Source organism: Ochotona curzoniae, unplaced genomic scaffold (genome assembly GCF_017591425.1).
Source record: "Ochotona curzoniae isolate NIBS_2020 unplaced genomic scaffold, NIBS_Ocur_1.0 contig_2210, whole genome shotgun sequence".
In the NCBI taxonomy this organism is placed as follows: domain Eukaryota; kingdom Metazoa; phylum Chordata; class Mammalia; order Lagomorpha; family Ochotonidae; genus Ochotona; species Ochotona curzoniae.
The window spans coordinates 7,895,107-7,907,360 of record NW_024465369.1 but is presented as its reverse complement, the minus strand read 5'-3'; the positions used below and the strand labels follow the sequence as shown (position 1 = coordinate 7,907,360).

General features: G+C 35.8%; 1 protein-coding gene across 1 annotated transcript in view; it reads left to right on the top strand.

Moving 5' to 3' along the window:
• The window catches only part of LRP1B (LDL receptor related protein 1B), a 1,301,643-nt gene that overhangs the window by 732,343 nt on the left and 557,046 nt on the right, over positions 1-12,254 (top strand). The window contains exons 23-26 of the mRNA XM_040971988.1: positions 654-851; positions 2,204-2,408; positions 8,408-8,572; positions 8,818-9,062. Of these exons, the coding sequence (XP_040827922.1) occupies positions 654-851; positions 2,204-2,408; positions 8,408-8,572; positions 8,818-9,062 (813 nt within the window). The remainder of the gene's footprint in view (positions 1-653; positions 852-2,203; positions 2,409-8,407; positions 8,573-8,817; positions 9,063-12,254) is intronic.

The window sequence follows — 12,254 nt, the reverse complement described above, 5'->3', positions numbered from 1 at the left end:
GGCCCGTTGCGCTCACTTGGGGAGCGAATTATTGGATGGAAGATCTTCCTCTCTGTCTCTCCTTTCTGTATATCCGCCTTTCCAATAAAAAATAAAAATAAATCTTTTAAAAAATGTGTTTTTATCTTATTAGAGAAATTAAAAAATTCATAAAATTGAAACTCAAGTAGGACCTTCCTGTGCTGAGAGATTCAGAGGACATCCTCAGGCTTGTTCTCTGGACTTTCACATCAGCTTCTGTTGACTTACAAGAAGCAAGAAACAGAAGAGATCTTCCCTGGCTCAGAGAACCAGCAAGATGGTCCTGGGTCGTGTACCCAGCAATACCAGAGCTACAGGTGGCAGAGTGACCTGCATGTTGCCCTGTGAAGTCTTCCATGTGGGGCTCTAGATGCTCCTAGTCCCTACTGGACTAGCTACCTGTTGTCTTCTGAGACAGAGTCATACTTAGCAGGGGCTGTGCCACCACTTTTTAGGACTGATGCTTAGAATTTCCACTCAAATAAAACTTTCCATTTAATGAAAGCTTCCTTAATGATAGAGAATTTGATAGTCAAAATTATACCTTTGAATGAATAACCCCAAGCATATTATGCAATTTGGGAAAGTGAATAAATATTTTCCTAAGTCTATTCAAATAAATCTAATTTCAGATCCTTTTGAAGCATTTATCATCTTCTCCATTCGCCATGAGATCAGAAGAATTGATCTTCACAAAAGAGACTATAGTCTGCTTGTTCCTGGACTGAGAAACACCATAGCCCTTGATTTTCACTTCAACCAAAGTTTACTTTATTGGACAGATGTTGTAGAAGACAGAATCTACAGGGGCAAGCTTTCTGAAAGTGGAGGTACATACGTTATAGTTTCACTTACTCTGTAGGTTACTTTTAGGTGAATGTTTTTAACAAAAAATTATAATTACAAAAAATATTTAATATTTGTCCTTTGATATTTTAAATTTTTCTATACATTTAAAACTAGGGATATCAAACAAAAATGTGAAAATATGTTGGGGAGAGATGTGGTTAAAGCTTCATGCTTTCCGGTTCTGGATTTTTTCATAAATTCGTGGTAATTTATTTACTTTATAAGAAGAAAATGCTAGCTTCTACAAACTAGTAGTTGCATTTTTGTCCATTTATTTTAGTGTGTTACTATCTTTCAATGTGATTCAAAAAATAATGAAAACTTTGTTACAGACTTTACTTTGAACATGATTTGACTTAGCTTTTTTATTTAATATAGAGCTTTCAGAGGTAGCAAAAATTTCAAGTAAATAACGTTTCTATTGAAAATATTACAGTATATTTAGAATCCCAAGGAAAGATATCACCATGAAATTAATTCCTCCCTAAGTCCCTTTTGCTGTTTCAAAAATGCCGTTAATATTTAAAAAACAGTGAGTGTCTATATGAATCTGTGCTCTGTGTCCATTATTATGTTTAGATTTAAAATGATATGTTTTGAGTTAAACACATTGTTGGTACGTGTGACAAAAACTGTATGCATTGTCACAAGCTAGAATGAAGCATTGTATTAGGAAACTGTTGAAATTGAAATTATGAATTTGAAAAAATTAAATGGTGTCTAAATGACAGTCCTGCTTGTTTCTATTGCAGTAACTATGTTGTCTTAGTCTGTTTACTTGCATCCTTGTCATATCTTATAAGTAGTATGCTACTGTGGGGGGGATATGAATTGGGGCTTATAGTAATAAAAATTAAATACAGTAGTGATTGCATTATCTTCCACCCTCCCAAAAGAAGAACAAAGGAATGCTTCCCAGATAACATGTATATTGCCCCAGATATGTTACTTTATCCTACCTTTAAAGATTATGATTTGAATTGCGTTACACTAATTTTAAGGACCATATCCTTATCCGTTCCCAAATCTCAGGCTTTGCATAGAAATTCAAAAAACAAGGAACAACTCTATTATAAACTCAACGGTGTAATCTCAAAGTTGTTCTCATTAATATTGAAAGGAGATACAATATTGAAGACTTCTGTTAGGAAAGATAAGTAATTCTAAGTTTGGAAAGACTTCATTTTCTTTGTGACAAGTAACAATTTTGCAGGTTATCTCACAGTCGAAACCATGTTTAACCATTTTATGTTCTGATTAGAAATAGGTCTTTTCTTTTGGACTTAACACATTTTATGAATGGGTGGGCTTGTTGATTTGCATTCTTTTATAGGTGTTAGTGCAATTGAAGTTGTTGTTGAGCATGGCCTGGCGACACCTGAAGGACTGACAGTTGACTGGATAGCTGGCAACATATACTGGATAGACAGCAATCTGGACCAAATTGAAGTGGCAAAACTGGACGGTTCCCTAAGAACTACACTCATAGCAGGAGCCATGGAACACCCAAGGGCCATTGCTTTGGATCCAAGATACGGGTAAAGAAGTTTGCATTTACAGATTTTCTTTGACATAATCTTTTACTTTCTTCTTGATTTCAATTATATCATAAATTGTGGATCAACATGCTTGTTTTGTGCACAAATAAATGAATGCATGCATCTAAACACATACCAGTAGATGTAGTTGTGTGGGAAGAAGAACAATAATTTTAAGTTCATTGTCGCAAGTTTAGTTATAGAATTGCTTACCCAGGCACTTTAAAGAGCTGGAAATGTCTTTCTTCTAAATGTGGGCATGTAACCCCATTGGAAGCTACTGCAACTCTTTTCCAAAGCAGCAATTTAATGAATTTCTCTTTGCCTTGCCAGTGAGATGCTGTAATTATTTCTACTGGTTGCAAACCACAGGGACAGTCTTTGTTGTGAATAGTCACAGATGTTAACCACCTCACCCTTTATTTGTTTTGTATGTACTTGGAAGTGGTTTAAAGCAAATTAAAATAAGCTAGAAAGAGTCCAGCAGTGGGATGCTGACTATTAGGAAGTTTGAAAGACAGGGCACATGATTCTAGAAATCAAGGTTAAATGCTGAGTAACTCAGGGTTATTATCTCATTGTTCCCTTGTGTGTTCCTTTGTGAAGGAGCGAGCAGAAGAGAGACACTGCATTTGGAGTTAGAAGACATGTGATCCAATTTCCGCCCAGCTATTTTTTCTCCAGGGAGATGGAATGCATTCTCTTCCCTCAGAATTCACTTTTCTCTTCTGTGCTCAGAAATAATCCCTTACTCGTTAGGTTGCTTTGAAGCAAATGACATGGATGTGAGGGGAGGTGACCTGAAATGTTTTTGTAAAAATATTTGTGATTCCTGCGAACTATTTGCTTCCTTGATAATTATTTTATAGATCCAATTTCATTATCAAGTCTAAAGGGTAGGAGAAAGAATTCTTTTTTTGTACTCTGTTTCTTTATATAATGAGAAAATCTAGGGAACACCAGTAGATGAGGGAAATGAGGAAGAAGCAAGTCTAATGAGAAACAAAGGACCAAGGAGACAACCTTGTGTTTAAAATGAGTATCTGGCCACATTGTCTGACTTTTCACTCTGGTCTTTGTTCAAAACTCAGAGATCAACAGATTGGGAGAGTTTGTTCTTCTTTTTCTCATTCAGACAAAGAAACTAAAGGAGGGAGTCAGCTTGTTCAGAGACAAGATTTCCAACTGAAAATCCAGATTGGTGCTTGCTTTACCTATCACAGTATTTTTAAATTATTTGAATCTTTTGTCAAACCTTAAAATGCTAAAATTTTTGCATAATTTCTTTGATTTCTGGTTTCTTAAGAAATAGGATGAGCTGTTTATTTTTGCTTAAAGGTGTTTTCTCTAGCTTACACAGTCTACAGTCAGCAGTCAGTTCTTGAGGTACAAGTTGGTTGCTGACTCTGACTCTGTTGCCCAAGAGGGTACCACATTTTTAGCAACAGGAGGTTTTCTCTGATATTGGCAATTAATGATGTGAAATTGTGCCACTACCTTATTCTGCATGAATCATAAATGCTATTTGGGAAGATGTTGTGATCTTATAATGCATATCAACATGAGAGGGGAAAAAAAGTGAATGCTTCCCTAATTAAAAACACCATACAGAAAGAGGAAAGAATAAACAAGCAGTAACAACAACAAAACAGGTATTTAAAGACAGCCCAGTTTTGGAGTTGATGCTTCATTTTCTTTGGAGTTTATTGACAGTGCTTAGGATAAATTTATTTGTCATTGTGTATGTGGAAATACCAAACTAGAGATGAGAGAAAGAAGACAGACTCACAGGAAACACAAAACTCCCCTTTAATCTTTAAGTAATAAAATTTTTAAAAAATCCCAGCTATAAAGGAATCTCCAGAAGTAAAATGCTTGTTTAGGATTGAAAATGAATAAAGAGAGCAAATCTGAGAAGGAAAATCCATTCATTCATGCATTTGAGATGGAGGAATGTCTGCCATTGCTGACAACTATTATAGAATTATAAGGCTGATTAACATGACTGAAGGATATAAAACAGACATTCAGGTGGCAGTAGTAATTCATCCATTTGTAAGGATTCATTAAAGGATTGGTGGATTGATGTGTCATGATTTGATGTCATTTTGATTTTAAATTTATTTTTAGAGGATTTTATTGGACTTTTTAAAATTGTTATTTCAACAGGAAACCATGCAAAAAGCTGCCTTGATTTGGGGGACTCATGGTTTTGGAAGATCATAATCTAAAATGAGTTAATCCTGTTTATTTGGAATGAGATGACAGCAGTCAGGCAGGTGCATAAAAAGGATTGCATAACAAACCACAAGGCACAGAAAGAGCAGCACAGCTCTGGCCTTATGTAAACATTTGTCCAATGAGAGCCACCTTCTGAGAATATTCTGCTAGTGTCCTACTGGCCTCACACATGATTTTCCTCCTAGACATCATAATTGGTTCAACATTTCACCCTGAATCTATTAGTCATTAACATAGTACTTTGGGGGACCAAGTCTTTAACACATGAGCCTTTGAGGAACACCCAAGCTGATATTGAATTTACAGCAGATACAATCATGATATGAAGCTTATTTATTCATCTTAAAGCACAACTGTATCCATTAAATTAAACAATTTAGGGAAAATGTTATAATATTTTGAGGCTTATTGGCTATTTTGCTAAGAAGCATTGAGTTTTTATAAAACAAGGTGCAAATGTAGTGTAATACATATACGCAGAAACAGGGAGAAATAGTACAAGCCAAGCACAAGAAATGCAATATTGAAAATAATTTTATTTAAATCCAATTTACTTCCTTAGTAGTTTGTAAACTTGAAACATGGAACTTTCTTCTCATTTCTCTATTTATGGCATGTTTAAAGAGGCTGGTATCCCCATTGATAGAAGAAACAGACATTTAACCTTGTTGCCTTATTTTTGCTATATATTTCAATAGAAATATGCTGAATAATTTTGGAGAATAGGATTAAGATGAACACTTCATTTTCTTCTAACTGGAAGCTTTTGATGGACAAGGGAGTTGCTTCCAAGTCTGTGAAATTGTTCATTACTCTTGTAGTTGTGTTTAATTAATGTTTTGTTTAGATAAATGAATGGATTCACAGGAACAGACTTTGTTTCTAAGGCAACTTAAAGGATCTCAAGTATATATACTTGAGAAAAAGCATAGCATACATTAAAGGACAGTCAATGGTCAATGCAATATACTTTGTTTACAATAAGAAATGAACCAAAGATATGCAACTAGCCACTTTACTCTTTCACCATGGCTAGAGAAAAAAATAGACAATAACCTACAAAATACTTCATATGAGGATTTTTTTACAATGTTCCAAGTCTTTGTGACCTTTTTTTGCATAGATGCCAAATAAAAATTGTTTTTAATTGGCTACTTTGTTTCCCTAGCATTGAATCCACTAGCCTCCATTGTACATTATAAAAGCTATTTGCTATCTTGCCACTTTCCTTCAGTAGTTTGTGTTGACCCAGCCTCCCAAGTGACAAGTTATTCTAAGGTGGTGAATTGAGATTCTTAGGGAGGAGCCATTTTTCTTTCAATGCATTTTAAGGCAATGCACTTATTGCTAAGGTGACCTGAATGAATACATGAATCCACTTGAAACATTGAGCTTATTATTACGGCACAGCAAGCACCAGGGAATCCAGAATCTACAGGGTACTCATTTCAGCTCTTGAACTCTCATTGCCTTTATACTTAGGCTATGGCATGGTATTTTTGGGGCCATTATGGATCTGCAGGTTTCATTGTTATAATAACTAGTGCCTGCATTCTTAAAAAGCAGACATAGTTATCATGATCATAAGTAGAATGTATAATTAAGATTTTGTTTGGGGGAGTGGATATTCTCAAATGAAATCAGTAAAGGCATTGTAAAGGGTGTAAATGTTATTAATCCATAAGTGTTTTTTGGTTTTATTTTGTTTTGCAAAGATCTGGTATTTTCACCTTCTATAACTTGACCTGATAGATGATAACAGCCTTTTCACACCTGTAAATGATATAAATTGTTCATGGTCCATTTGGAGCCAGTTGCATGCCAGAGCTTCTTTTTAAAAGTTGTTGTGGCTGAACATGACCATACATCCTATGATAAGGGAGAGTTAGTTCTCATATGTATGAATGAGGAATAATGCAGTTTGTGAAGCTAATAAATGATAATGATATAAAAAGAAAAAAGGAAACATGATTCTGTTTAAGTGCCATTTTTAAATGTCAAATTTTAAAGCAGGCAAAAGATTGCCTAGAATTTTCTAGAACATTGGCCCCTGAAATCAATAATTAAAATTGATTATGAACTGTCTAATGGCAAAGTGAGCATTTGTTAAGGTAATTAATTCTAGAACATGTTATTTTATAAAATGTTGTGGAAATGTTCCACATAAATTGGTGAAAGATTAGCACTACAAAAGCACTATAGAAAAATACATAAATGCTGTGTTTTCTGAAGAAATAAAGAGATCAGTTATTTCAGAATACCAAATTCCCTCCTGTCACACACACTGAATCTACAATTAAGAGCCCATTGTACCCATTTCTAAGCAACTTTAAGAACTACTGATAAATGAATTGAACTTGCAGCAATGCATGTAACGTCTAACTGGGTACAAAGTTATGAAAGAGAAACAGATTCCCCATTTACTAAACAGGCAAGAGCTGATGCTTCTGAAATCTTTATGTTGTCATTGTAGAATATGGTGTATTGCTACATATTATTTTGGTGGTCATAGTTTATCCACAGACACCCACAGCCCTGATTTGACTCTCAAAGGCACCGTTGTCAGGAATTAATTTTCTTTACACATCTTCTTTATTCAAGATATCACCATAAATATGATTAAGGCCACATTAGTGTTCTATTCTAAATCTTATTTTTATACTTAGTTTAGTTAATGATGATAAATAGTATCCTCATGTCAGTGAAATATGTGTACAACCACAGTTAAACTTGTAGTGAAACACACATCTCATTCCATATTTATTTCAAGAAAGAACTTTGGCCACTTAAGTGACAAAGATTTATTTATTTAACAGGTAGAGCCACAGAGAAGGGAAGAGATACAGGTGTAGAAATAGAATGAGAGTGAAAGAGCTTCTTTCTACCAGTTCACTTGCCAAATGGCCACAGTCGCCAGGGCTGGTGAGACCGTAGCTAGGAGCCAACAACTCCATCCTACTTTCCCCACCTGATTGGCATGCTTGGCCATTGTCTAATGCTGTAACAGGCACATTCAGTGAAAGCTGGATCAGAAACAGAGCAACTGAGGCTCAGATTGGCTCTCATTTATGGGGTACTAGTATTGCAGGCAGCTGCCTAGCCTGATGTACCCCAAGATCAGCCTGCCCCTACTTCTAGCTTTGTATTATTTAAGCTTTGTTTTACATAATATTTAACTGCACATATTATACTATTTCAAGGTTTTGCTCGTAAGTTATGTCATGTTCCTATTTCTAATTAATATATGTGTGAAAATAAAATTTTAATCTTTAAGCATTACTCTTTAAAAAAAAACTAGCCTTTCACATACAATTTTATGAATACCCTCTAGCACAATTTTTAAATCTTATATTTAACTTTTGTTTTATACCTTTTGAATTATTTATATTTTAACACCTTTATTACAGAAATTTTCAAATACCTCATCCAGAAGGAACTAGTTTTCAACCTGTTGTCTTATAGTTTATGTTCAGTTTTATCTTTTCCCCAACCATTTGTTTAATTTATCCAAATATCTTGCACTAATAATCATCTGGATGTTGTTTCATGTACATATTCTTACCATCAGGGTTATGGAAAACCCTCAACTAAGGTAAATTTCGAACAGTTAAGCAAGGACCTTGAGGCTTGAATCTTTTTTCTGCATGTTTTCACCTTGCCACTAGCACCTAGCACATAGTAGTTAGCACACAGTAGGAACTGTGTAACGATTTGTGAAATGAATGCCTGAAAGACTATCATCATTTCCTTTTCTTCAGAATTCTTTTCTGGACGGACTGGGATGCTAATTTTCCTCGAATCGAATCTGCCTCGATGAGTGGTGCTGGGAGGAAAACTATCTACAAGGACATGAAAACCGGAGCATGGCCTAATGGGCTCACCGTGGATCACTTTGAAAAGAGGATTGTTTGGACAGATGCCAGGTGTAAAAACTTTCCTTATTGTATTTTATGTTGCTTTCCACACCTAAGAGGTGTCACGCTGACAGGTAGCCTAAAAGAGATACCATGCATATGGAAAAAAAATTGTTTTATTTCTTATTTGCTACAAATGAAATACTGAAAATTGAAAGTATATACAAAGCCATTTATCTGAGTTATATTATGTACCTCTGGACTGTTTGAGTGGATTTGATAATCTGTTTATATTGCTTTTTACTATTCTGTAGGTCAGATGCTATTTACTCAGCACTATATGATGGGACAAAAATGATAGAAATAATTCGTGGTCATGAGTACCTATCCCATCCCTTCGCTGTGTCTCTGTATGGAAGTGAGGTCTATTGGACAGACTGGCGGACCAACACATTGTCCAAAGCAAATAAGTGGACAGGACAGAATGTCAGTGTGATTCAGAAAACCAGCGCACAGCCATTTGACCTTCAAATATACCATCCGAGCCGTCAGCCACAGGGTAAGTTAATTAGTTGCCCGAAAGTATTCTCCCCTATTATAGGATATTTAAAATGTAATATTATTTCGATTATTTTATTAGTATTATATGTAATATATGCTATTTACCTTTATTTTAGCTATCTCAGCATATTTCCTTATGTTTTCGTTTTCTTCAACTTAAAATGCATAAAGAAAATGTGGAAATTGAGGGTTTCTATTACATTTTCTAATTTTTAGCTACTGTAGTGACAAAAGATATTGTGGGAAGTTGTATGTGATTTTCAGATTTGGTATATACTACCTAAATGGGATCAGTAAATTGGAGAAAAACATCTAAGACATCTCTCTCTTCACCCAGAGTCACTATGTGGCATTGTGGGGGTGAAAGACAAGCCTGGATGAAAAAGGAGGAGGCATTTGCTTGAATGCTTGTACTTTGAGACAGCAGCTCTTAGGCATACATGAACTATCTCACCCTATGTAGAAGCTCTAAAGGCTCGGGGTAAAGGTATTAAAGGAAAAATCTATTGTGGGACGAGAAACTTGGAATCTGTGCGTATGAGTGGTGTTGAATAGTCCAGGGACAAATCTTAGTAATTCAGCCTAGTGGTTCACACAGCAGTTGAGACTCCTGAATCCTGCAGCAGTTCAGGTAGCACAGCACGTTAAGCAGCCACTTGTGAAGAGGCCTCCTATAGGAAGGCAGCTTTGCATCTGGCAGCTCCACAAGCATTTGTGCCCCTGTCCACCAACAGGATAGAGCTTAATGAAGTTCCAACTGCCTTGCTTCTCCCGGGCTCTTGCAACCATCTGGAGAATGAGACAATAGATGAAAGTTAGGTTTCTGCATCTTTCTGTCTCTCTTTAACTCTGCTTTTAAGTATATATATAAAGTGGGAAATATATATATAAAAGAAGGAAATGATATTATATAGATATTTAAGTATTATATCTATATAAAAGAAGGAAATGATATTATATAGATATTTAAGTATTATATCTATATATCATTTCCTTCTTTTATTCCTTTTCCTCATTATATGTGCTATTACCTAGAGAAATCTCTCTATTAAAAAAAGGATGTATTTATTTTTATTGGAAAGTGAGAATTATAGAGAGGAGAAGAGACAGAGAGGAAGATCTTCACTCCAGTGATTCATTCCCCAAGTGATAGCAACTGCTGGAGCTGCACCAATCCAAAGCCAGGAGCCAAGAGCCTCCTTTGGATCTACCGTGCAGCTGCAGGGTCCCAAGGCTTTTGGCCATCCTCAGTTGCCTTCCCAGGCCACAAGCAGGGAGCTGGAAGGGAAGTGGGTCCATGGGGATTAGAACCAGCTCCCACATGAGATCCTGGTGCGTGCAAGGTGAGGACTTTAGCCACTAGACTACCGTGGTGCGCCTCAGAAATCTCTTTCTAAAGCACAAAATGTTCCTTTCATTCACACATCCTTGTTTGGATTTGGAATTCCTTTTCTGCTAAGAATGTATTTTCTCTTCTTTGCTCCTTTTGATAAAGATTAGGCTGATCTCCAGATTTATTAGCACTTCCGATTTCTTGTTCCATGTATTAAACCTTGTTTTTAAATGCTGATCTATTTTTATCTATTTTAAGGTTAGAGGGATGGAGGGAGAAAGAGGAAGGCTCTTACGTTTGATAGTCCTGCCATCAAAAGCCCACAGTAGCTGAAATTGGGTCTGGCAGGCCAGGAAGCTGGAATGCCTTCTGGGTCTTCTGTGGGATTATGGGGTCCCAAGCATGTTACCCATCATCTCCTGTCCCCAAGATTCATTAGGAGCAAGTAGGATTGGAAGCAGAGGAGCTAGTACTTGAGCCAACATTCTGCTATGGAATGGAGGCTTTCCAATAATTGACTTCATCCACCAAGCCACAGCTTCTACACCAAAGCATTATTTTTGTATTATAATATCATCTTCAATATTTGACTAAAAACCATGAATTTGTTGCTTTCAATATCCCAAGGCTATTTTTGTCTTTTCTTAATATTTGTTCTTCATTCTTCTTTGATAATACATTTCCTATCAAATTATTCTCAGAAGTAAAAAAATGTGTGTCCTGTTTTGGGGAATCTGATTAGATCTATGTATCTTCCCACACAGTCTAAATCTCTCAGTTTTGATTGTTTCGTACAACTTATCCTTCCTTGCAATTTAGAAGTTACCAAGTCCTCTGGATTATATAAACAATTTCTTTAATACTTTCCTGCAGCTGCTGCCTCCCCTATAAATGACAAAGCTTGTATGCTGTATAAGGAAGAAGCAATATTTTTTTTCCCAATGAAGCATTCTATAGATATATTAGATCAATTCAATTTAAATAAAGCAAGATGTGATCTTGGTTACTAAAAACACACTCTTCTGTAACACATTTCTTCAACACAGAGGAGTATATATTCATGATTAAAGATGGTCATGTTAGTTATGAAGCATTTTTGAGATGTGATTGATTTAGATTTTTATAACTACAATATGTGCATCACTGTAATTTTCTTCATCAAACTTAGATGTTTTGTAGGAGTTGCAAATTTTGTGTTCAGAGCAATTTTTATTTATTTGAAAGGCAGGGAATCAAAGATAGAGATATAGATAGTGAAAGAACGAGAGAGAGATTTCCCATGCCCTGATTCACTCCTCAGTTGGCCACTATGGCCCAATACAGAGCAGGCCAAATCCAGGAGCCAAAAATTCCAAACATGTGGGAACCTGAGCACTTTGAGCCATTATCTGCTACTTTCTCATTTTAGCTGTAAACTTAAAGCTTCATCAGAAGCAACACAGTCAGGGATGCCAGCATTGCACAATGCAGCTCGATGAGCTGTGCCACAGTGACAACCCAGTTTAAATGAACGGAACCGTGAGCAAGGTCCTGATCCTTGGTATGCCTCATGTTACTCCCTCAGGGCAGGATCAGTGTGTTTCATTTGCTAACAGAACTTCTGATTGGTTCATAGCAAGTCATGGATTGGGAGGAGACATCATATTGTCAGGTTTTCCTGACATTTTTAATGTTTTGGAAAGGAAATGAGGCATTCATAGTAACTTGCTTGGTTATGAAAAGGTACTTTTGACAATTTTACTAAGCTAAAAAATGAGTTATATGCCATTCCTTCACTCTGTATAAAATAAGAAAAGGTTTTATTATGTGACTCTAATTTGACATATTTTCCCATGACTGTGGGTAGATATTAGACTC